This window comes from Rhipicephalus sanguineus, chromosome 2 (assembly GCF_013339695.2).
Source record: "Rhipicephalus sanguineus isolate Rsan-2018 chromosome 2, BIME_Rsan_1.4, whole genome shotgun sequence".
Taxonomy (NCBI): Eukaryota; Metazoa; Arthropoda; class Arachnida; order Ixodida; family Ixodidae; genus Rhipicephalus; species Rhipicephalus sanguineus.
Window position 1 is genome coordinate 96,627,493 of NC_051177.1, and position 27,432 is coordinate 96,654,924.

Here is a 27,432-nt window from a genome sequence, read left to right on the forward strand (position 1 = left end):
GCTACGCAATGTCGCGCTACGTTGGGTCGCTTTTGTGCGCAGTAATTGCAGAGAGCTCATTTATCCGTTAGCTTTTCTGACATGTCCAATAATTATTATTTCGAGCAATGTTTTTTGCAAACAATAAATTCGTCACCAAAGAAACCAATATTTCACTTTAACGAAAGAAAAATCACAATAAATAAATGCGGAGCTGCAGTCTTCCTCCAAAGCAGAGAAGCCATTCCTAATCGCGGACTTCAAGTGTATTAGGCATTGTGTTCAATTTGCATGGTCTTCTTCATCAGCTCTCCCAACCGGTGGTGTTTCGCAAACTGGCATCCTTATTTTACCTTTCGTGTCGCACGAATATGGCGGTCTCAAATAATAAATAAGGTATCTTCGCCCCTGTTGAACAACGCGCCGCCATTTGTAACGGTTGGTTCCTCAGGCACGCTGGGCAAAGTCATATGTTTAAATTATTTGGCAGAGACAAAGACATTGACTTCGCGAATTATTGAAAGGAAAGGAAAAACAGTTTGAGCAATGGTGTGTGGGGTTTTCGGCCGTTAAATGAGAGAGGGAGCTGTAGGAAAGATAGTAAAGACTTGACTGATATAGTTCATTCGGATGCACAAAACATTAGAAGATATCCTAAGATTGCAAAACGCCTTTGTGGAATCGTTGGAAAGGTAAAAATGATAAGCGCTGGCAGGGGAGGTTAACCATGCTGGGCTTTCTAGGCTACACATGTCACTGAGCGATAAGTACAAGGAGAAAAAAAATGATTTTGCACATACATACACGAACACACACGCAGTCACACACACAAGCACACACACACGCACATACCCACCCACCCACCCACAGGCACGCACGCTCGCGCACGTACACACACACACACACACACACACACACGCACACACACACACACACACACACACACACACACACACACGCACGCACACACACGCACGCACACACACGCACACACACACACACACACACACACACACACACACACACATCACGTTGGTTCAGGTAATAACGCGGCGACGAATGTGCAAAGTGAGAAGCAAAGACGGAATTGAAACAACCTGACACGAGCTGAGCATTTCAGTTATTGCAGTTAGAGCCCCACATGAAATCGAGGCATGGCTTTGCCGCGCAGGAATATAGTATAGGAGTTGCACCAGCTCGGAACAATGAAGTTGCGTTTGGGCGGCTACACAAGCGAGGTCAATAGAACGTAAACAGGCAAGATACAATCGATGCATAGTCACCGCAGAAAAAAGATTGGCACAAGCAATCGTTTCGGCCAATGGTCGCTTGTACTAATCTTTTTCTGCGGTAACCGTACATTTTAAGAGCGAACAATGGGAACAGGAATAAGGAAATCATCACATGAAAGGTAGAAATCACAAAAAAAGTGAGTGCATATATATCTGTGATAAGGTTCATAACTGTAAGATAATCGAACAATTCATCGTGCATACAATATTAGAGATTGAAATATTGTTAGTGTGCGATTCTATTACACCGCTCCAGGAGTAATTTTAATTACACCAATTTTACAAATGTATTGGAGCCCGCTTCTTCGTCATGATTCTCTTGTAATAAACTTCCCCGAGAAATCAGTGTAGTCAAACCATTACTTTCTTTCGGTTACTCGCCCTACCATTTTATGTTCTCTGTCGAAAACGATCCATAAGACATGGCAAGTCAGTGATTATATAACCCATAATAAGAGGCTTTTCCCATGCAAACAGTGTCTATCACTACTTTCGTTTGTGAAGCATCAAAGAACCACTTGTAATGTGACTCGAATTCAACACTTCTGGAAAATGTCAGCTCGTCGCTACTGCTAAAAAGGGCGAGTTTTCTTCGCCATCAAAATTGATCTGTAGTTGTACGTACGTCACAATTAGAACCTCTCTAGAGAGCGTGGAAACATTTCGTACTACCTTCTTTCTCAGTCGAACAGAAAAAAGAGCACCTACAGCTAGAAAAAAGACACCGTGAGAATTGTCGAAACGCATTAACATATTATGCCAGCCGGTCTTGATTACACTTTAGTTTAAGCTACGGGATTTTTTTACAGCGAAGGCAAGAACCGGAGGCGAGTGTTTGAAGATAGGAGCTAGCAGTGCCGAGCCGAAATACTGTTTTCACGGTGCTGGGAAAACAAAATAAAACATGCGAAGGCGACAGAAACATATAAAAGGGAGAAAAAAAGAATAAGGAGAAAAAAAAACGAAACAGTTTGACGTATACAGAATCAAACAAAACTGAAAGTGCCACAGTGAAGCATCGGCAATGTGTCACCGATACGTTCCGATTGAGACTCATTGGCTTCCCTTTTGCCGGCCAATTTTTCTCTTGCTATCTTTCATTTTCCCGGATCTCGGTTTCGCTTTTCGCTCCGATTTGTCTCCGCTGTCATTCGGGTTTCCTGTATCAGGCAGTGGTGAGGGGGGGGAGAGGGGGGAGGAGGGAAGAGGAAAGTCTTTCTCGGCTGACAGTCACCTCGCTTGCGTTTCTCCAATTCCTTTGTCTCTGAATGTCATTTCCCATTGTCCCTCTCTTGTCTTCGGATATCTGGCCTCGAAGAAGTCTGAAAGGAGAGAGAAGGGGGCTCATTCCTTCGGTGGCTGATGACTGAAAGTGAGACGGAACGGAGGGACGTCGCGAGCTGTCAGCGTTGTTTAGATGAACTATGAAAAGCGATCGACATACGTCGCCGGTCGCTCCATGCTGTCACGGAACGGGGTATCGGGAAATGGAAAAGGAGGCGAGGAGGTTACGATCACGCTGCTCCCTTGCGCGACTCGCTGCTACGAAGATCATTTGACGACTTGGCACGTGAGAGCGACAGCTGGAGAAGTCGGCAACGTCTGCTTCTTGGTCTCGCTCTCTCTCTCTCTCTCTACTTCTTTTTTAGCAAGGACTTTAAGTTCAACACTTTCAGCAGATGCGAGAAGACAAAGGAGACGGCGAGCGAGAATTGATTTTAAATACCGTCTAACTTGTGAGCGCCGTGCTAAAGAACTGTGGCACCTTCGACGCAATCACTGTGTGCGTACCGAGGGAAAAAAAAAAAGGACACCGAGCAGAAGTCATTTGACAGTCTGCGATTTACGAAGACGTGAATTTCGATCTATCTATGGAAGCGCTGAGTTACAGTTGAAAAGAGAAATAGAAGGTGAGTAGGATTGTTTTCTTTGCCTCAGAGAACGGTGATAGAATTCATTGCTTTCCACGGCTGTCATTTGCAGTGGGCGCTTTAATCTTTGCCGGTCGAGTTATTTGTTTATTTCACCGAAATGCGGTGCGCGGGGTATTTTCATTGGACCCTAAATGTTTAAAAAATTTTAGAAACCGCTTTCTATGACACACACTTCTTGTGTCGTAGTGACAACGAATAAAATACCCAGGACTCCGTGTTACCGAAAAGAAATCGCGGAAGCCGTGGGACTAATCAGCTTCTTCTATTACTTGAGAGTTTCTCAAGGAAACGTTTTACCGGTCCTTTTGTTCGAACGTGTTCAAACCTCCGAAAATAAAAGAGAGAGAGAGAGAGAGAAAGAGCAGAGGAAGGCAGGGAGGTTAATCAGAAGTTTGTATCCGGTATGCTACCCTGCACTGGGGTTGGGGAATAGGGGTTTGAAAGCGAGAGAGAGAAAATAGGTAATAAATAAGGCAAAAAAACAATCACAACCACACACACACGAGAGCGTTCCGCTCAGAGGAAGTTGTGAAAGAACTTTATGGGCCCGCTTTCGCCAACCTTCGCAAACGTAATCGCTTGTCCGCGCCCCGCCACTTGCGACAGATATTGGAATAGCAGCAAGACTATCACCGCGACAGTGGTCAATTGTAGACCGAAGTTTAGTATGTATTTAGCGACATTGGTTCGCTCTTAAAGAGACGCTTTCCTTGCGAACCTTCCAGGGTTCTCGCTGAAAGGACCTAAACATAGAGGACTCAATTGCTTACATGCGCAAAAGGACGTAATTGGAATGAAGGTACTTGCCTACGCCAGCCGTCATGGTACAATATTTATACACCTACCGATTGTTTGCACATCATATTGCGTACCACGTTACTGACAAGTTATTAGATCCAACGGCACTGAGTTAAATAGAAATACTTTAAAACTGCCACTCCACGTATAAACAGAAGCATAACGCAAGTTAACGAGTTTGCAAGGAAGTGTGCAGAACATGCGCATAACGAAGATCAGCTCTTGGCCTGTCGACAAATATCTTGAGGCCATGGAAGGACCAGCAACGCAAAAGCGAGTGCTCCCAACACGCCTTCGCATTTTTTTTAACACTGTTAGTCAAGCAGCATTTCATATTCGGTGTCCTTCGACGGACGTTCTATATGCGATACCGAATAAAGAAAAATTTAAGCCAGCCTCGCTGGGAACGCAAGAACTACATCAATAAAATCTGAAGGAAAAAGAAGCAACAAAGAGAAAGACGATGCGAGTTATAAGGCGGGGAAGAGGTGCCGCTCCATAAAATTCGGCGTCGACGGAAACAGCCCCTCAGGGCACGACATCCCGCCCTCCTAGCCGCCACCTCCTCGGCCACGCCTCCCTCACTGCGCGCTTGGAGCATAGCGGAAGAAGCTCCAGCCTGCCCAAGTACGTCCTGCGGAGGACAAGCAGCCTTGAAGGCGCCATAAAGGAACCGTCTCAGGCGCCCATTAAAGATGGCCGTTCAGAGGGTTTGGGACCCCAATTTACGAGGAAATTTAGGTGACGATGTGACACCTAGTGTCTGCTGCCCGTTCCCGGACACTTGTTTATGAGCGCCTGCCTATGTGGCCACACCGTCCGGCCTTTATTGCTTCCTGGTGCTTCTTTTCCAGCTCACGGTTATGGAAAACTTCGGGAATGGGCACGCTCTGAGAGAGCTGCCTATAGGTACGTAGTATTGCCTGGTAAAAATGCTGTAAAAAGAAAGCAAGCACAGAGTCGATACGCCAGTTGCGAAGTGCCGAGTCTCGAGTGCTGGAGTGAACGGGGTGCGAGTTTGGAGTTGTCGGGAAATCATCGGTCACCGGCCCGCGAGCTCTCTGTAGCTTCCGTCTTGGCTTACTGTTTTAGCCTTATTTATGGGCGTCAATGACTGGTTTCAGGGTTCAAAGTCGTTCCGTGAATGTTAGTGTGAGACTGTAAAGGAAGCAAAGCTAAAGTCTCGCTTCATTTTTTTTTCAGAATAGATCGTCGTATTTCGTAGAGTAGTCTTGGCTTACTTCAAACACATCGAGGGGCGTCTTCTTCTGTGAATTGCGAAAGAATGCTCTTCTTATTGTTGTTTCTTTCACGCGTGCGTTCATTTCTCGCCTTACCTCGATAAAACCCATCATGTGTGGGTTATCTGTGCCACAATTTACCGGTGACGGCGGAATGCACGAGGTATTGAAACCGTCTGTATTCACTTACGTACATACATGTAAAAATGAAGAGGGGGAACACTGAATAAGTGAATAACGGAATGACCAGACATACATGCACGCAATTTCGAACACATGTCTGGTCTTTCCGTATTGTACTGGCGTAACAGTTCAGCGCAGCAAAAGAACGACGCGGATTACGTCGGTCGGTGTGATTGACGTAACTGCTGAATTCTCTCAGCATAAACGCTGACCTAGTGAGTGGGTTATCTTCTTCAATATAAAGAAGCGGAACGCCCATAACGACGAAGCTTATGCGTGCTCCAAGTCTTTTTTATGCCTGCTGCTGTACAAGTGAGCAACCCCTTACATTGTACTCAGAGTACGAATTCTTCGGCACCCGTGTTTGATGTCATACTGGTATACTGGTATACTGATGCGTACTCATCATACGCATGCCTATATATATATATATATATATATATATATATATATATATATATATATATATATATATATATATATATATATATATATATATATATATATATATATATATATATATATTATGAGACGACGCCCAGTTCAGTATTCGAAAGGCTATATTTCAATGTCCAAAGCGGCGCAGCCCGCGTGACAGACGAAGATGATGATTACAATGGTTTCTGTACAGATGAAGATGAACTATATAGTCAGCGCTCACACTATTTTCCCCCTTCGCGAAAGCGGGCAGCAGGTTAAGGGTAGGAACGCCGAATATATGGTTTCAGGCGAGAGACATGAGCGATGTCGGTGCTGCGGCGACGACGATCAGTAGCCGCGCTGGCTGGAGCGACGCGATAGTTCACGGTAGATGTCCTTTCCAGCACGGTGTATGGACCGAGATATCTATGAAGAAATTTTTCACAGAGCCCAGGGGTACGAACAGGTGTCCACAGGAGGACTTCGTCGCCTGGACGGAACGAAACAACTCGGCGTTTCGCGTCAAAACGGACTTTCCTCTTGTCCTGAATGGTAGCAGTGTTGGCGCGGGCAATTTCACGGCAGCGGGCGACGCGAGCAGCGAACTCTTCTGGAAGGGACGAAGATGGAACAGAGGGCGTGGATAAAAATGTGGTGTCCAGAACAAAAGTCGGTTCACGGCCAAACACGAGGAAAAACGGGCTGTAATTCGTCGTGCGTTGTATGGCAGTATTATATGCAAACGTGACGAAAGGGAGTACAGTGTCCCAGTTTTTGTGATCTGGCTGAACATACATGGATATCATGTCGGACAAAGTTCGGTGAAAACGCTCTGTAAGACCATTTGTTTGCGGATGATATGCTGATGTGGTTTTATGTACGGTGTTAGAGGACTGGAGGACTTCAGCAAGAACATGGGAAAGAAATGTCCTGCCACGGTCACTAAGGAGAACACGAGGGGCACCGTGGCGCAAAATAATGGCGCGCAGGACAAAATCGGCTACTTCCGAGGTAGCACCAGAGGGAAGAGCTGCCGTCTCCGCGTAGGCGAGTTAGGTGGTCCACGGCAGTAACAATCCAGCGGTGGCCGGCTGGCGTAAGCGGGAGGGGTCCATATAAGTCGATGCCCACGAATTCAAAGGGAGCGGACGGGCACGGCAGAGGTTGTAAAGGGCCTGCGGGAAGAGATGTGGTACGTTTTCGGTGTTGGCATGACGCGCAGGAACCGACGTACTTCGCCACACTTGTTGAGAGGCTAGGCCAAAAGCACCGAGTTTTGATGCGCTCGTAAGTCTTGTGAAAACCCAAGTGGCCAGCTGTCGGGTCGTCGTGCAGGGCTTGTAAAACCTGGAGACGAAGTGAACGAGGGACGACTGGAACCCATTAGTTACCGAGAGGGTGGTAAATGTGCCTACATAACGTTCCATCTCGAAGTTTAAAACGTTCAAGCTGTCGTCTTAAGCGGCTGTTGGGGCACGGGATAAGCCAGTAAGCCGATCGATGATTGTGCGGCAGTATGGATCTGCATGTTGGAGCGAGGTGAGATCCGTGGATGAAAGAATGTCCACTGAGGCAACGGACTCTTTCGGACTACCGGCCGTCTGCTTGGTCACTTGGCTGGTCGGTGATGAACAGATTGAAGGCGACACTTGGGCGCTTGGCGAGAGCGGGCACCGCGACAAAGCGTCAGCATCTTGGTGTTGCCGACCCGACCTATATGTGACACTGTAGTCATACTCTTGCAAACGCAGTACCCAACGGCCAAGGCGTCCCGACAAATTCTTGAGAGACGATAACCAACACAGAGCATGATGGTCAGTGACGATTGTGAAATGCTGGCCGTATAAATAAGGGCGAAACTTTTGTACGGACCACACGACGGCGAGGCATTCTTGTTCGGTGATGCTGTAATTTCGCTCAGCAGGAGAAAGAGTGCGGCTCGCGCAGGCCACGACTTGTTCTTCGGAAGCGTGGTTGCGCTGCAGCAGGACGGCACCGATGCCATGTCCACTTGCGTCAGTGTGTAGGACAGTAGACGCTGCAGGGTCGAAATTCCGAAGCACTGGCCGCGATGTGAGGCATCGCTTGAGAGTGTGAAAAGCGGCTGCGCATTCATCCGACCAGACAAAAATTGCGCTCGCGGTCAAAAGCTTGTGCAAAGGAGCTGCAATAGTGGCGAAATCGCGCACAAAGCGGCGGAAGTACGACGCTAAGCCGAGGAAGCTGCGAAGGTCTTTAGGTGTGGTTGGTGTAGGAAAGTGCAGTACTGCAGCAACCTTGTCGGGATCGGGCTCAATGCCATGTCTGCTGACAACGTGACCTAATACCTTGATGCTGCGGCTGGCAAACCGACACTTCTTAGTGTTTAGAGACCGGCCTTAGCTAGACAGGTCAGAACTTCGTCTAGCCGTTCCAGGTGCTGTGAGAAGCTGGACGAAAAGATGACGATGTCGTCCAGGTAGCAAAGGCAGGTCTTCCATTTTAATCCACGCAGTACCGTATCTATCATTCGTTCGAATGTGGCTGGGGCATTGCAGAGGCCAAAAGGCATTACATTGAATTCAAAGAGTCCATCAGGTGTGGCAAATGCAGTCTTCTCTTTATCGAACTCGTGCATCGGGATCTGCCAATAACCAGAGCGCAAGTCGAGGCTCGAAAAGTACTCGGCACCTTGTAAAGTATCAAGAGCGTCGTCGATCCGAGGCATAGGATAGACGTCCTTACGAGTAATATTGTTCAGCGCTCTATAATCAACGCAAAATCGCACTGAGCCATCTTTTTTTTAACGAGCACAACAGGAGAAGACCACGGGCTTGCCGAAGGCCTGATAATGTTGCGTGCGAGCATATCGTTGACTTGTTCTTCTATAACTTTGCGTTCAGAAGCTGATACACGGTAAGGGCGGCGACGAATGACACGAGATCCGTCTGTGTCGATGCGATGAGCGGCCACTGTTGTTTGACCCAGGCCATCGGAACAAACGTCAAAGCAAGCGTTGTGTTTCATTAATATGGTCAGCAAGGCATCAGTCTGGGTCGGATTGAGATCTGTACTCAAAGTGGCCTTTAGAGCACGCGATGAACCTTCCGCGGGCGTACACTGTGGAAATGACGAGTCAGTTGAAACAGTAACGACACATACCGGTGCGTCTTCGGTAATGCTGGCAACAGTAGTCCCCTCTGGCAGCAGTAGGGCTTCTGGCGTCGTGTTGTAGGCGGTGATGCTTGCATAACCACGTGTGAACCGCATTAGACAAGATGCGATGGCGATGCCTCGAGAAATACAGCGCTGGCAAGGTGTAACCACCGCGTCGCCATCTATAATGTCTCGTGACCTGATCGTGAGTACACGTTCTTGCCCTGAAGGCAGGAGAAAATCCGCAGCTGTGACAAGGTTGGGCGGTGAAAAATCGGCAGCAGAAGAAAGCTCAGTGTCAGTAATACGAATGAGAGGTTGACCGCACGAAATGACAGCCGACGAAGCCGATAGGAAGTCCCAGCCTAAGATTATCTGATGAGCGCATGAAGAAAGCACAGCCAGCTGTACATGATGGCGGACTCCGTCGATGAGAACGCGCGCAGTACACTGTCCGGTCGGGCAAATCGGATTGTCATTAGCGCCGCATAACAGGGGACCGACATAAGGAGTTTGCACTTTCCGTAGACGAAAACACAATTCGCGGTTAATGACTGAAATTGCGGCTCCAGTGTCTACAAGGGCGTCAACACAAACACCTTCCACACAAACAGGCAGTAGATTTGCTGGGCGAGACGGAGGAGTTGTGACGTTTCGACAACGAGCAGTTTCCCCTCCAAAAACTGCAGCTTCTAGTTTTCCGAGTGGCTGTCCAGAGAGATCGGAGCAGGACGCAAGGGTGATGTCGTACGCCGAAATGGTGACGGAGAACGGCGTCGAGGTGAACGAGAAGGACGAGGCATGGCTTGGGACAGTGGAGGTGAGGGCGACCGACGTGAGGAGGATGGATACGGTGCTAGAGCGTAGGCATCAGATCTTGGGGCAAAGTCTCTTTCATAAGCAGAATAGCCACGTAGTTCATCCTGCTGACGGCGGCGGCAGAAACGGGATATATGGCCCCGTATGCCACAGTAGAAACAGACGGGGCGCGAAGGACGCCAGGTAGAGTAGTGTGACTGCACTGGTGCCTGTGCTGCCATCGACGCCAAATGGTCGCACCCAACGTCCGCAGGCGCAGATGAGATTGGTGCAGGGGCCCGTGATGCAACTTCTGCGTACGAAGGCATGCGAAAGGGTACAGGAGACGGGGCACGTGCGACGCTTGTCATCGATGCCAGTTCGTCCTTGATAATTTCACGCAGGTTGGGAGGAGGAGAGCGGACAGGCGAAGTGGCTGTGTTGCCCGGAACAAGGCCGTGAAGTTCCTCTCTGACAATGGTGCGGATCAGGGCTCGCAATTCATGTTCTCCAGCAAAACGAGCGTCAGAGGAGGCGTGTGGAAGGCGCATGGAATAGAGCACGTCCAGGCGTTGGCATGTGGTGATTATGTCCTGAACTGTATTTGGGCTCTGAATGACGAGGGCATTGAAGGCCACAGAGTTCACGCCTTTTAGTATGTGACGGATGCGATCGGCCTCCGTCATGTCACTTTGGGCACGGCGACAGAGAGCCAGAACGTCTTCAATATACGACGTATATGATTCGTCGGGCCCTTGGATGCGGGTTGCGAGCTTCTGCTTCGCTACCTCAGAGCGTCCTGCAGATGTACCAAATATCTGACGGAGTTGTGCCGTGAAGGCTGCCCAATCAGGAAAGTCACTTTCATGGTTGTAGAACCAGGTTTTAGCTACTTCCCTGAGGTAAAAAGGAACGTAGCGTAGTTTGTGGGCCTCGTCCCAATAATTACAAACACTGGTTCTGTCATAATTATCGAGCTACTCCTCGACGTCTTCACCGCGAAGGCCGGAAAATACCGGAGGGTCTCGTTGCGACGTACTCACTGTGTAGTTAGGCCCAACTGGCTGAGCAGAAGCGGTTGCGGCAGCGGAGGCGTTGTTTTGTGCCATCACTGTCGTTTGCGAGCACAACCGTCGACCAGACCGGAGCTCCAGGGCTGACCGGTAGAGCAAGAGGACGTGGGAACCACAGCACTCTCCACCACTTATGAGACGACGCCCAGTTCAGTATTCGAAAGGCTATATTTCAATGTCCAAAGCGGCGCAGCCCGCGTGACAAACGAAGATGATGATTACAATGGTTTCTGTACAGATGAAGATGAACTATATAGTCAGCGCTCACAATATATATATATATATATATATATATATATATATATATATATATATATATATATATATATATATATATATATATATATATATATATATATATATATATATATATATATATATATACTTTTTATGTATGGCTAGATATGCGAGATCTCCTCTTGCAGCAAGTAAAACTGCTCCTTCAGGATGTGGAAATACCTACACGTTAATAAACAGTTCTGTACAATTGTGTGCAAATGCCGTGTCCCTCTCAAATTTCTTTGGGCGGGTCTTTTTTTTTTCGCGCTGATTTTATAGTAAGCTTTGTATGTTTATTTCGCCCAGTCTCCATTCGCACTTCACAAACGTCGTTTTTCTTCATGCCTAACTGAAACAGAGTGCATATGAATCTTGAGCGTACCGCTGCACAACTGAGATTGCGAGAACCGAAATATGCAAGCTAGGATCGCATTTTTAGCGCTTCAATAAATAATTACTCACGCAGTTATCGTCACAAATGACCAAAGAAGACGCCAAGAACGTGCCCGAAGTGCAGTGCTGTCTGAGTGTGATTACTGCCATTTAAACGGAAGCAGCGCCGTTAATCCGGCTCCAATCGTGTCTTAGCGATTAGAAATGTGAAGCGCACCTTTCGGAGAGACGGTGCTTACATTTCCAAGTATTAATGACACGGAGCACTCCCGCCTGCGCGCGAGCTAATTTCCATTTTTCCTTTTATCCGCCTGTAAATCACTGGAGCGTTCCAGTTATTTCCTTGTGCTTAGAGGAATGGTCCTCGATCCGTTATCGCGCTCGATTTATTACGACAGTAAAATTCATGCGAATAACAGCGCTTCTCCTTACCTGGGTTCTAAGTAAGATCTCATCCGGGACTTCGTTTTGCGTGGGAAAAGGCAAAAAAAAAAAAGGAAAAGAGTTACGCCGCAAGAAAAAAAGAAAAACAGAAAAAGAAAGAAAAAAAGAAGCGTTTACCTTCCAACGGAGTTCGTATTCATTAATATTTCATACGTAATTTTGTTCACTCGCGTGAGGAAGCTAAATAAAAAGAGCAGCGTAGTTTGAAAGTTTGTTAGCCATTGAATATGCGGAAAGCATTAAAAAGAAAAGATTAATGTCGAACCGACGTCAGAAACAGACTGTGAATTTTTTCTTCTTTTGAAAATTATTCTGTTTTGCGCTTCCTGGAGAAAAAATTGAGAAAAATAGCGAAAGGGCGAGTTTTTGGGGCTCGTCTCGTTTCCTATTTTATCGAAAGTCGAGAGCTCGTGGCGGATTCCTTTCTTTCGGCTCGACATTATTAATGAATTGAAGAGCCAGGCCCGAAAGTAAAAGCGACTTGTTATCCAGAGTACATTTGGCAGCCGGGATGACCTACGGCAAACGACATCCCCACGACGCGGAATGTTAAAAGGCACAAAACAGCTGAGATGCTTTGCTGAATTTCACAGTGAAGCCCCCACAGACGGGCACATAACAAACGGCCACCTTCCGCGAGATACTTATCTAAATCTCTTAATGCGGCCTAGCGCATTTCGTATGTATGAAAGGGTTTTAGACGTTCATGCCGGGCCGGCGATTTATGGCTCCCGATGGCAGTTTCCTATCTATGCTAGTCCATGGCCGCAAGTTTCACTTTTTAAATTCCAAATTTTGTGCGACCCACTTTCAAAACAGAGCTGACGCGTGCATATTGGAATAAAAAAAAATATGTTTGTCATGACGATATTAAGGAGAAAGCCTAAGGTGTCTATGTAGGAAGTCCTCTCGGAGAGTCCGGAGACCTTGGCGCGAAACGAGCCGTGACAAAAAGATTCCTCCGCAGATGTGTGCGGAAGCAGCTGAGAGCGGGTGAAAAAAAAACATGGCTGATCCCTCCGTTATAGGAATCGGTAAAACACGAAAGCGAAACGTGTCTACACGGAAGTAGTGTTTATTCTGTAGTGATATATGAGAGCTTGTACAATGTCTATTCGTGCTTGGCAGCTACAGCACCGATTGGCGTGAATGCACCCATGTTGACGCCTAGCTCGTAGAGGTTCTTAGATTGAGCCGCGAACGCGTGCGTCCCGCTGGCCTCTGTCTCGCTCCACCAAGGCGCGACATTCGCCCGTCGAAATCGTGTCCTTTCGGTAACACTTATTGCAGCAGTTTTGTTAGTCGGTGCTCTCGCAATCGAACTAGTCGGCGGCGGAGAAATCCCGTTGGTGCATGTGGAAGCTGCACTACTCCGATGAGCCGGTGCACGCTCACACGAAGCGAAACGTAACTGCGTCTAGGGTGCCTCGGCGACGCCAGCGCGGCCAGCGTCCCTCGCTGGTATCGACACGCTTTAACCATGACCTCCGATGTCATGCGCAATATCGGAGTAAGCGTTAGTAGGTGTCGATCGTGACGCATCACTTCTTTTTATCTCTCACAGACGGCGGCACCGCCCCTGCTCCGCACCGCCTATCTACACCGCCAACAGAGAGCACCGTGCGAGAGGGAATGTGTGAAAGATAGAAGGCACGTTCGTGAGGTGTCCGGCGTTGCCAAGCTGGCTTAGTTGGTTTATCGTCGGACGGTTACCGTCGCAGCCACAGCGTCGTGGGTTCGATTCACAGCGGCGGATCTGTTTCTTGGTTTTTTTCTTTCTCACCCGTTGGCGTCCATTTTATGAACGTCATATCCGGTAACGGAAGTACTTGGTGGACCCCGGCATAAAGCACTTTCGTGTTAAAAAGAATAAAAAAAGCATGCGCGCGCAGCCGACGCATCCTCACGGTTTTACTCTGCAGGTAGAGTGCACTAGAACAGGGGAGTGCCCGGAACGAGCTTCGAAAAGTGAAGCCCAAACAGGGTCAATCCGCTTGCAGCGCTGCGATCGGTAGTCTGCAATGTGTCGTCGTTTAAGAGAAGCGCGCGGCTCTTCCAAAATGGTGCAGGAGTAGAATGCCCGCTTCCCACTCAAAAGGCCCGGGTTCGAATTGCAGCTGCAGATGCTGGGCTTTTATTCTTAGTGTCACCTTTTGTAGCTTTATTGGTTTTCCTTTGTTTCTTAAAACTAGCTTAAGTTGCTAAGTGTTGGTCTAAAACTAACGCAAAATGTGAAGCAAAATAGAATAAATTTGAGAGCGAGTGCAGTTATTTGCAGCGCCACCACCCAGAATTGATCAAAAACGTAAAGTATGGTCTCAGAGATTTTCGCGAAGACGAGACTCGAAACAACATTTCACATTTTTACGTTACTTTTTTAGCAATACGTAGCAACAGAAGCTAGTTTTAAGAAAGTAAAAAAAATCAACAAAGGTGACACTAAGAATAAAAACCCACCATCTACAGCTGCGATTCGAACCCGGGCCTTTTGAGTGGGAAGCGGGCATTCTACCCCTGCACCACTTTGCCGGAGCCGCGCGCAACTCTTAAGCGACGACACATTGCAGACTACCGATCGCAGCGCTGCAGGTGGATTGACCCTGTTTGGGCTTCACTTTCTGTACATTGGTGCTGCGGCCGTTCCGAGCACTCCCCTGTTCTAGTTCACTCTACTGCAGGGTAGCAGCTGTTGTTTCTCATAAAAGCGGGCGCGCGCGCACTGCGCATTCACGTCGAACTAGACCCAGTTGCTCCGGCGTTGGCTGTTGCCGGCGGCGCTAGTTCGCGGCGAGGAAGCGAGCGATGGAGCGTACACGCCCTTGCGGATAGAGGCGACGGTCGCGCAAGTATGGCACTGCAGAAGAAGCGTGTGTCGCTGCTCGTGCTCCTGCGTCTGTACGAGCTGAATGCCGAAGACAAGGATACTGAATGGCGAAAGCGAGAAGCGGAACGACGACGGGTGTAATGAGCGGAATACGTAGATACATGCGCAACACGAAAAGGAGCTCGCATAAGGTGTTCAAAGGGTCCAGTTTAATGCCTAAGACATGTATTGTTCCTTGCGGCTCATCTTGTCCTACTTGAGTGTAGCAAGGCTATAGCGTTCTTGTGTTACAAAAGTATAGCACCTGCCGAAGTGTTTGATAGTTTGAGGAAGCGCTGTCAACATTTGTTGATAACGAACATGTCCATAACAGTAAAAAAAAAAAAAAAAGGAAACGCTATTCGGGTGGCAGTGGGTCCCTAAAAAGGAAAGATGACGAGCTAGAAAGTGCAATGTACGTTCTTCACCTGACCTTGAGTTGGAATAGGTATTACTTAGCTGCCGGAAAACTAGACAGATACTACATTTTGGATCCATAACAGAGTGACAAATAGTCAACATGACTTATATACGACCACAAGAAATCCAACAGATGTCATTCTTGATAACGTGCGACCATGATTTTACCATTTACACTGCTCACGTCGTTGCTTTTTCACCTTCAAGTACATTATTGACTGGCTAATATTCTCAAGGTGACATGTTTTGTAAAAATTTCGGTTCTCCTCTTGCCGTCATTGATATTGTCTCACAGTTCTTATCGTAGCTGTCGTCGTTGTTTATAGACGACGTACGAAAGACTAACTTGTGTACTCTTAACCCTTGTATATCATGCGCTGCCTGTAACGCTGTTAAGTTGTGTAAAGAAACCCACTTAAACTATTAGTTAATACGAATTTTTGTAATTTGCTTTTGCGTCACGTACTTATGCGTTCTAAGAACTTGAATATAGCCTAGTTGGTATTTACAGTATTACACGTTGACCCCTAATAAATGACCGAGAAGAAGAAAAAAAAACAGGAACAGAATGCGTCGTCGTTCGTGTTTTTTTTTTTGTCTTTGTCTTCCGTCCTGTATTAGCGGTTAACGTATCACGCAGTAAGTATGCATATTTTCGATTGCTTGTTTTCTCACTGATTTCTTTTATTTAAATATAGAGTGATCGATAGATAAGCTTCATGAAGAGAGACGACAAAATTTAAAGCTCGAATGCGCAAGTTAGGCAAGTATGTGAAGAAGCGTAACGAAAAATATCAGCAGATCAGGGTAGCTGGAATAGTGTTAGGGTAACCGTGTCTTGCCAGAGAACTATTATTCGAGTTCGTGGTTATCGGGCGCTATAATATAATTGTCGTGTAACTGTTCACTTAACTTCAAAGTAGGATAAACAAATATACAAGGAGCGCTGTAAAAGGCGTTCGTGCATAATTGGACAAGACGAATGCATAATGTCCACCAGCAACCAGTGTACATAAAACGGATTTAGAAACGGTTTTACGCAGCGTAGGTGAAGTGGTAATCCCAGTTTGAAAATAAGCAAGCCTCTCAACTGCTTCCTGCTTTTAACCCAGAAGTTCCGATGGGGCACAGTTAGCCTTCCTAATAAACGAAGAAAATCTTCAGCAAAACTCATCCCATGCGCTGTTTCTTCTCTGTAAGTGATCGTACGTTTGCTTCTTCTGGGCACTGAGTGAAAGATCCTCGCTTCGCAGCTACGGTTTCTATGAATGGCTCATTGAAGCAAAGCGCATTGACTCGCTTCAGTAATTATATGTTGTACGCTATGCGTCGTTGTCAGTAATCCAATGAAAACCAATGAGCACTAAGAATTCAGACTATTCAGAATAATTTTCACTATGGCCGACATTCGAATTCCAATGGTAGCATTTTTATTTTTATTTTAGTTTTTTTTTTCAAAACATAGATATTCTGCTCTTTTTGGTTTATTTTACAAATTCAAGGCTATTTACAAAGCTATTTCTTGAAGGTCGCACTCATGTTTTACGGGATATTCAACGTGCCATAATCCGTCACATGTACTTACTACATATTATCTAGCAGCATTCCCTATTATAAATCCCCACATATGCTTTCAGCAAATTATTTTGATCTCTCAAGAAAAAAAAAACGTACATGAAAGACAACAACGAAGAAGCATACAAGAACAGCGCTGTCCGTGTCGATGCTCTGTCGTCCTTATTATTATTATTATTTTGTTGCCCATGAAAAGGTATTTGAATACGTATTCCGACCAACTGGCACGACACCTTTTGATTGAAGCATTCACTTGTGATCAAGTTATTCCGCTGGAAGTGTTAAAGTAATTTTGCTTTAAAGAGCTTAATGTGGTCATACGCTTCCTGGGAAGTGCGTTCACGCAGCCCCTGTGATGGTGAACAGCATATATTACCTAGAGCGCCGACATGATGTTACTAGCCTCGGTGACAGTTTGGCCATTCCTCTCTGACCCTGCATCCCTCCATCGCACCTTGATTTTTCTTCAGTTTACAGATTTGTGGACGGCTCTCGTAAATTCGTAGTACAGTGATGACGTGTTTGACAGATGCAGTGTATAACACACACACACACACGCCGTGCATTACAGGATCAAAGTACGCCTTGCTGCCGACGGGCGAGCTGCTCATCCGTGAGACAGACCAGCAGGACGGCTTCCGCACCTACCGCTGCCAGACCCGTCATCGCCTCACCGGCGCCGTGTCGCAGAGCGTGACAGTGGGACAGCTCATACTGACAGGTGAGGCCTTGGCTGCGTGCTCATCACTTCTTCGAACACTTCGTGAGGTAGATTGTTAAGCCGAGAGAAAAGGTTCGGTAGCTTTTGTTCGTCTTTCTCTCTCACGGACGCGAGGAGTGCACGAGAGAAACAATTAAGCGAAATCTTAAGGACATTGAGGCATTGGGGGCAGCCCTTTAAGCTCCTGCAAACCAGGGGATGAATTCAGAAAACATTCTTTCGTAAAGACGTTTTCCCATTGGTCAACCGGCTTCGCTAGTGATATGTCCCTCATCGTGATTGGCTAAAATATGGTCTTAAAAATTTTTGAGCGTAAGGCGTTTTAATGAATACGGGTCCTGGGTATATTTACGAGATTTAGGAAAGGAACAAGCGCAAGGCGTGCCTTTCTGGCTGTCTGTACTGTAAAAGGGTCGATAATCGGGCTAGTTGGTACATATTCACTGAGTGAGCTGGGAGCGTAGAAACAGAAAAAAGGAGGACGAAGAACTGCACAACACGAGCACTCACTAACAAGTGGTTTATTCACACGTCAGAAGGACACATTTATACATAAAAGTGCGCATGTCAAAGCGATTATGAGGACATATGTATAAATACGTGCTTTATGTATAAATGTGTCTTTTTGACGTGTGAATAAACCAGTAATTAGTGAGCGCTCGTGTTGTGTAATTCTTTGTCGCCCTTTGTCTGTTTCCCGCGCTCTCAGTTCACTGAATGACTCTAGTGAGAAGTCGTTCAGAGCGTTAGGTAATTCTAGAATGAAATCCAGTTTAGTAAATGAGTTCGAACCCTGCTTCGTAAGAGTCGTCAGCTCACGCGGCCTTATATCGATCGCAGGTGTGTACTGAGACCTGTGCTTAACAATGGCTGATGGATCATTGTGGTAAACAGCCGACTATTACCGGGCAGAACTATTGCTTGCTGCATAGAGACAACTGATTAGGTTGTTCTCATTTAGCCATTAATTGTCGTGCAGAGTACTTAAACCACGAACAGCAGAATATTCGTCAAAAGCAAAGAAACTGCGTATAAATATGCAACAAAAAGTATAAGTCTGGATCTGAGTTTTTTGCGACATCTTTTAGAGCGCACCTCTTAAGCGTCCGTTCCTTTTGAGCGTCGTCCCTTCTTAGTCCTCGCACTAAGCAGCATGTCTCGGGCGCCTCGAGCCACGCGACGTTCTTCTTCTTTTGCCAAGGCCGGCTGGATTACTGTCTTACCTTCACCGCCGAAACAGGCAATAAAAAAAGGAAATTAAGAAAAAGAATAGTAACAAAAAATGACAAAGACATATAAAAATAAAAGAGAACAAGAATGAAAAGAAGCATTTAAGAAATCATAAACATCATTATTAAAGAGTTGTCTGTAATTGTACGTACATACATACCTCCCTCAAATTCTTTGCTTCGATATGTCGCCAATGGAAACCCCCGAACAGCTGCGCTCAGATTTCGTACTAGCGAGTATCGTAATCGTCCTTTTTTTTTGTTCAATTTGCTTCGGAAGATAAGCAGCGGCATGTTAACATGTAAATAATGAATTTGTCCTTTATCTATAGATTGTTAACAGGTCACATCAATTTATCAAAACGAATATGAAAAAAAATCAAGCCAATACTTCTTACACCAAATACGATAATCATTTTGGTATACAAATGAAAAAAAAAAACGCACTCGCCAAGTTTTCAGACGCACAAACATACGCGCAGACGTGCAGACACACACAAACGTATATAAACACACTGCATGCTTCTGCATAATCAACTCCTGCAGCACGCTCGCCAGACACCTCTGACACCTATATACAAATGTTTCGTTTACCTTCTTTATGCCAAGTCGTCGCATACGTACGCAGAATTCCTTCTTCTGCAACGTCCGTGTGTTCTCTCAAACTCTGTCGCGTTGCTAAGCCTCAGGCAACTTCGGGCCGCTTAACTGCTACAGTCACCGAAGCGGTGAAATCCGTTACTACAAATAAAAAAAAATCGAGACTATGCAAATTGGAGAAGTCCCGCAATGCCATTTTAACGAAACGGAGAAATTCCGCAGCGGAGTTCACGCCATCTGCCAGTTAGACCGCGCCGCCGAGCGAGCATCGCACCGGTAAAACTACGGCGATTGGGAAAGGGAACAAATAGAGCAAAGGGGGCGGAGTGCGCGCGCAAAAGAGAGCGTGTGTGATAGACGCAGAACCCAAAGCGCGCCGTCATGTTAACGAGGCGGGCCGCTCATTCACGTTTGCGGTGGGTTAGTTCCTGCGGCTGTACGCGAACGTCGGGAAGCGACAGCGCGGTTTAGTTTGACGCGCCGGCGGGAAGCGCACGAGTGCGGCGGCTGTCTATGCAACGAGTGCGAGCGACAAGTTATCCCCGCTGTGTGGAACGACGGTTGGAAGACGCTTGGCGGTGCGGAAGCGAAGCGCGGTGCATAATGTCAAACGCAGGGTGGGTCGACGGCCCGCGTCGAAGTGGCACTCGCGAAGGGAGGAAACGAAGAGGCCTCTCGGCAGCGGAATCCGAATTAGAATTGTTCGCCGACGGTACTGACAGGCGCAGCCTGGAGGGGGATAGACCGCCGGGGTGCGTGCCGCTTTGAGCGAACGCGATAATTTAGTCTCGGTACCGAAAAAAGCGGCGAACGCTGCTCAAAGTTTTGACGGAAATTGCTTGTGCCTCCCACGTATATGCATCGTTCTTTCTTCCCTCGCCCAACGCCTCGGCATTTTAATACGACAACTCGGGCTTTTATTCGAGATTCGCAGATGTTTATTTTTTTTAAAAAAAAAAAGGTCTTACACAAGCATATTGTCGGCGCAAGGAAGAAAGTACAGAAGGTTTTTCTGGTCACACAACGACGTGGACTTTTCATAAACTTCATCAGGTACATTTCCACTACAGTTAAAAGCACGCTGTGCTGAACACTATATGTTCCACTGAATTTGCCACTAAGTACTGCGTTGTTCGAGACCAAAACGTTCCAAGGAACAAGTTCAAGTCTGTCGATATGTAATAGAAAGTTCATCTAAGTGTTCACGGGAGAAAGTTTCTGTCTATTTTGCCTTTATGGAAATATTTATAAATTTTGCTGCGTTCAAATTCAATCATTGAGTATAAGTATATAGTATATACTATATACTTTACTATATACTTATACTCAGTGTATAGAAGTTTCTATATACTGAGTATACTGAGTAGTTTCTATATAGTCAGTATATAGAAAATACGTTCCCTGAAAGAAGCGTAAGACCGTATTGAGCTGGAGCGAACAATTTTTAACGAACAACCTTTCGCGGCCACTTCGCCCGTATAAGAAGGAGCAAGCATGTAACGTACAAGGAAGCGAGAGCAAACCCAAAAGTAAGTCTTTATCGTTAATACGCTGTCTGTGTGAATATTCCCGGAAAAAAAAAGTAGAAAAAGAAGAATCACCTCGTTAAAGAATAAACGTCGCAATGATAAGAAATCCATTGACGTTTCGCGTAAGAACGTGTACATCCACACGCGCGCACAGGGCGGTGTGCATGAGGCGCCTTAGCAGGCCTTGCGCGCAGGGACAGGTCCGCGAGCGTGCGGCAGGTCGTTATACAGAGGTGCGTGGTTCTCGTTAAAATAAAAGCCGCTCCCAGGCGTGCACGGCCGACCGGCTTGCGGACGTTCAATCCAGGCGTGACGGCGCCGGGCGCGCACCGATGGTCCCCGCCGAGCGACAAGGAAGTGACAATTAAAATGCGAATTCATAATGACGCGCAATTACCTCGCGAGGACGTCAGCAATCAGGCCGTTTTACACGAAGGTGAGAAAAAAAAGGTAAACCGAACAAAACGAATTTTTAAACGCAAGACGGGGTTTCTCAAGTACATAAAAGAACAATGCAGACGCTGCCGTGAAAGTGGGGGCCCCTTTATTTAGCTCTTCCGGAATTCACTCTTTGTTTAAATATGAAAGTTGTGTAACAAACGAGCACTCTTCTTCCCTTCAAGAAAGAAAGAGCTTGGCGATAGAGGGCGATGCGGGGCTTGCATATTTAAGCAGCTTTCGGTAGGAACTACGCTAAATTGAAAATGTCCGCGCAAAAGACGAGGCGGGAAAAAAAAAGGAAGACACCTCCAGGAAAGCACCGAGCGGGGATTCTGTTCCGCTCGAGTCATACTGTTGTGCTCGAAGCATTTAGCGATGTTTTATGGCTTAAAAAAATAATCACACACACACAAAAAAAACGAGTGGCGTGCATGTATGGCTTTACCTCGATGACAATAACAAGATCGTACAACGCTTGGAAACTCCGAACTTCCCGTACTGTTTGCTCTTTCCGGCGCTGAAGTGGGCGAACACGTCCTCGTCTGAACCTAGTCGTGCGCATGGCTGCTTGCTTGCCTTTTCTGGCTTGCTTCGGCCTGACTCGGCGCGATTCTGTTGCGCTTTTTGCTTGACCGGCATTGTCAGTTCTCACACACACACTCTCTCTCTTTCTCTTTGATCCTGCGTGTCGAGGAGAGGCACGCAGACGACTCTGTTTGAGCATCGAAAACAAAGACGGTTGTGAACGCTGCCGCCCGCATTGCGCTCCGAGTCGTTCCTGGAATCGTTGCAATGCTTTCCGCGACGGCGTCTTCGAAAAGCCCGCAAAATATTTTGCTTAGCTCCCGGCACGCCTGGGAACACGCGAGATTGAAGTCGCGACAACGAAACGGTAAACACGGGCGTCACTCGGGGAGAGTGGCGACGCAGGAATGCAGATATAGCTGGCGAATAACCGGCGTTTGGGTGGGCTAGGGAGCAGGACAACGTTGGGGTTAGGAGGCGCGTGAGAAATATAAAAATGGGCGCCAGCCCGGTCAAGCGCGCGTGTCTCGTGATAACTTAATTTCTGACTCGCCGTGTGCTCTTGAACAAAGGATTGTTTCTTTAAAGTACTCGGAGCACCGGCGCTAGACGGGCTAATTTGCAGGTCCTTGTGTCTTCCCGAAAACACTCACCCGAGGAAGATAAAAAAAAAGACGTTGTCTGTGTTTGCTTAGTTGATTACACCGGTCACCCATTCTTACTACAGGGCTGCGAGGAACTGAATTTATAACTTTGCTTTTCCAAATTAGCACTTATTGTACATTCGAAAGAAATGAAACCCGGGAAACAGAGTGTATTTGCTTTTACAATAAAAAACTTGAAACATTAACGTGTGAATGTAACTGCTTGTGATTGCTACGACCGCCAAGTTAAGTGAGCTGAGAATTGGGTGCCATGTATTACTGCTCAAGGATTTCTTGGGGGACAGTATGATGAGATTTCGTGCGGCCAGGAGTGATTGTACAACCACTTAAAATGACTACTTGAAGGCCTAGTTGGCGTACGAATAAAAGTTTTAGTGCGCGAAAAATACACGACACAAAAGATACGCTACCCACAGGACAAGTACTCCTAGGCACGACGCAAACACGTCTAACCTTCTTTTGTGCTGTCTCGTTTCTCGCTCTGAAGTTTTGCCAATCATGTTAAACCTCTGTGATCTCATTGCGTTGCACGGTGTACAAAGTACGGAAACACACCCAAGGATTATAGTAGAAATTGGTTCTTATTACAGCCTATACTGAAAATGTGTGACGGTTGATGGTACTTTGCTTGTTCAGCATGGAATCTGCTTGTCTCATTTACGGCAAGTTGTATATGCATACTTTTATTGCGATAGCAATTATATGGACAGTCTCGGCTGATTTTTGCCGTCGCCGTCATGCGCCGTATATGTATAAGTATGTATATATATATATATATATATATATATATATATATATATATATATATATATATATATATATATATATATATATAAAAGTCCCAAAGAAAAATAATTCAGAAAAATGCTTCCGAAGCGCGGAATCGAACCAGCGATCTCTCGCTCCGCAACGCGTGGCGCTAACCACTACGTCTGTCACAAATTAGCGGGTTATAAAGCGCGCGCGGGGCCGCTTTCAAACTGCTACGAGACAGAACGGCGCGAACCGCTCGCCAAGAAGCGCGAAAAGACGAAAAAACAAGCATCAAAAGACGCCGGCGCGCCGCATCCTCCTCACCCAATCGAGCCAGGCGCAGACGACGCGATCAAACGCCCGGCAAATCCTGGATGTTTCTAGAAGGAAGGGGGACGCATCCGCGAGCGATGCCGCCGCGATTCGAACCTACGAGAAAGCTCTCGCCCTTTCCCCAGGCTTAGCTGTACTGCACGCAGAAGAAACATCCCGACGCTTCTAGAACCCGGGGGAGAAGGGATAAAAGCGTGCAATCGACAGTAGTGCAGTCAGTGAGAGAGTCGAGACAGGAGTGAGTCAGTCGCCCGGTGATGGTGAAGTTATGCTACGTGTGGCTTCGTTAGCCAAAGAAGACGTGTTTATGATGGTGTGCGGTCAGTCGCTCGTCGATCTGGAAGAATCCGATGACGACACCGTGTGAGCCGTGACAAGTCACGACGACGGTTGAGCTACGACGATCAACGCTGGAGCTGGCGTGAGTGTTTCCTCGAAGAGAAGCATTCAATTACCGTCCAAGTATTGCGGACTGGATACGCCACTGTACATTCAGGACTTTAACGGTCGTTGAATAGTTGTAATGCATGCGATTGCATTCGTAGCGTGTGATCTGTTTGTTTAGCTCCCGTTGTGTAAACACCATCTGAGTTATATTGTGAAGTTGTAACTGGTACCAGCCGAGTGTGCATGTGTTTGTGTTATTTGTATTGCCTTAACTGAGAATATATTTCGTTTTCGTTTGTGTTATCGACTCTCGGCTCTGACTCGGTCTTTGGACCACAACCGGCGTTCGCTGGCGCACCAAAGGACCAACTCTAAATTGTCCGCGCTTTCGTGGTGCGTTTTCGGAGGGCCGTGACGCCAGCCCTTAGAATCCGCCCGGCGATTGCCAACCCGATTAACGGGATTAGTGACAACGTCACAAAGCGCAGATCCCTCAGGTAGCTAACGGCGTGCGTTATATACACACCCTTTACCACTGACAGGACTTGGAGACGGCAGGCGCTTATAAGAGTTTCTTCATTAGCAGCGAGATGGCGCGAGGAGCGCAACGGGCGCATTTAAAAGTCGTCGGCCAGCTCGCTCGCTGCTTCTAATATTTGCGCAGGGAGAACATTGCCCTTCCGCTGTCTGCTCGCGCGGTAGTTGCTGCCGGGGGGTAGATGTTTCTGCAGCGTAGAAGCGCGTTCATCACAGGCCGCTTTTCTTGCTGTCGCATTGATTGTTTCGCCCTTGTGGCGAAACTGTGACTTTTACATCAAGCGGGGCAATGAAGGACGTTCACCCTCACTTATCGTGCACTACACTCTTATTCAAGTCCCGCATAACGTCCGGCACATAAGCGGCCCATTTTTATTCCACCACAAGGTACTCCATATAAGCGGCCCTTCAATCGCCATCAAGCGTGACAAATTCTGCGGTGACGGGCTGAGCCCGCTATATGCGGCCGCGAGCGGACGCAACGCTTATATGGAGCCCGGGGTTTATTGACGCGAAAATTTCTCGAGCGGACGCAACGCTTATGCAGGGCCCGTGTTTTATGCGGGAAATTGAGATCGGCGCCGCGGCGAGAAGCGAGAGAGCGCCGAGCGAGCGCGCTCAAGGCTCGAGGTCCACGTTGACGTCGTATAGTGTTTCCTGTGTTGGCGCCGGATGCGCCGGTGAACTCGAGATTCCCTGACCTTGGCAATCGTATCTGATTTCGTGCGAAGCACGTGCGTTGGAAACGCAGCGGCCGCGCCGAGTTACGCCAGTCGCCTCTGCTGCTTCGTTCGCCTCGCACCGTTTTTGTTTTAAGTATACAAGTTCGTATTGTAGACGTGCCTTTGTTTCTGTTTACTCGAGAATACGCAAAATCATCATGCAAGCAACGCCCGCGACGTCTACAAACTCAACGTGCGAAGGAAGTTTTCACCTTTGATCGCGTTCTCTCCCTGCTCACGCTGCTGACTCTCTCCCATGCACGTCGAGCGGTGTCCGTCTCTTTTGCGCCCGCTCCTTGCGTGGTCTCTCTGTTTTCGTTGAGAATTCGGTCCCGCGATCGTCTTGGCGTGCTTCAACGTTTCGGCAGTGCCGATCAGGCCCTGCTGCGTGGGATGTACACCTCGATCGACGTCAAAGGCATTCAGAGAGGAGCGTGCAGTTATGACGGCACGTGTGAGTGCAAAGTGTGTCAGTGCGATGTGAGTGTGAGTGCATCAGATTGCTCGCGTACAGCCGCCAGCCAGGGGAACCAGGCGTGCCACATCAAGTTGCCTGGTGCTCCTATACTGCGGGCACTACCCCGTGAACCATGCACGACTGGGTGAGTTTATTTCGATGCTCCCAATCTTGTGTTGTGCTGTTAGAAACAAAGCACCGGTCCTAACGAGTCTCTATAGATCTGTGAAAGGCGCATCGAAAGGAGCCTCTTGCTCGAACCTTTTCCTCGAAATGCATGAAGGTCGCAGTCTGCGTTTAGATACTGCAACAGATATAACTTAGATATTTGTTTCTGGTGGAGAGTTGATAAATTACAATTAAGTCTATAGCTAGCTCATTCCATTGAAGAATTTTCTTTCGCACGACAATTTTGCCACAATTATGCAGCGATTTTCGGCGCAGCATATGAAATTAAAAAAAAAAAAGCTATTCTAAGTCTGACCAGACGACAAATACATATGTTTGTCAAGACCACGTTGAAAGGAGATATTCAGGGTAATTTTACGCCCAATTATGCTGTATGCAAACACAAAATACTTTAGAATACAAGAATGTTTTTCTGCAAAAGAGCTTTAATTTCAATGAAAGAAAGACAATATTCAATAAGACGGTGGTTGCACCACTCTCAGATGTGTGCATTGACAGCCGAAAGGACCTGCAAAGTTGTGATATTAGTCTATATACAACAGCACCATTCACTGCATGCATCTGTGTACACAATGTGGGCCTTTGAGTCTACTAAAGTACTCTGACATTGACTTACAATGTAATTTGTATCATTCACTCAACGAAAGATTATATGTCAAATTTCAGTATTAGAACATCCATGTAGATTGAAGTTTGTTTCCTTGGTGCTGCAAAGAATATTTATATTAGCCTATGTGTAGCCACCTTACATGCGTAGCCACCTTGCATGATGATGGGAACTGCTGTGTATCCTAGTGTGGACATGGCCTTTAGTTTTTTCAATGCGGACTCTGTCGCTATGTCCACCTTGTTTGTAGCAGAGTTCCTTTTCTGCCATTAAATAGCGTCCAGTCAATTCCTTTGTTTAAAATAGTTTAAGGTAGTTCAAGTACATCTGTATGCACAAAGGCGTACACACATAAGCAATCATGTAAGTCAATGTAGGCAATCCATTCAGGCCTTTTTGATTGTTCTGTGGTTCTTCCATTTCCCAACAGAAACAGAAACCAGGTATTTCCAGGTTTGCCCTGTGAGCGTGACACTACAGCACTCAAGTTTAGTGCAAAAGGACATGCCCAACACACATGCCATCTGTCACCACCTATGATATGTCACCACTGAGAGGTGGCTTCAGCCTACTATTGAAGCAAGCCAAGGCTCTGCTTTCCATAACTTATGGTCTCAGTACACTCATTTGGCTGCTGTTTTTATCCATTTTCATGGAACAGATATATGATATGAACATTGCGTGCGAAACGCAAAGAAACGCTTGCTTATATACTTGCGAGATCCGACATTGTACCTGTGGCTGCTTTGAACGCATTAGCAAAATTTCAAGCAGTGGCACCTATAGCTGTCTATCAGAGTTGCTGAAACTGCTTTATTTACTGTGGCATAAACCACGCCCATAAAATTCTCAATTTATGCACGGTTTTGTATATAAAGCTTGCAATATTTAGTGCTGGCATTCATCCATC

General features: G+C 46.9%; 1 protein-coding gene across 1 annotated transcript in view; it reads left to right on the forward strand.

Annotated features, from left to right (window-relative positions):
• Positions 1-27,432, forward strand: part of LOC119381769 (Down syndrome cell adhesion molecule-like protein Dscam2) — a 400,583-nt gene that overhangs the window by 212,264 nt on the left and 160,887 nt on the right. The window contains 1 exon segment of the mRNA XM_049412889.1: positions 17,399-17,548. Coding sequence (XP_049268846.1) covers positions 17,399-17,548 — 150 coding nt within the window.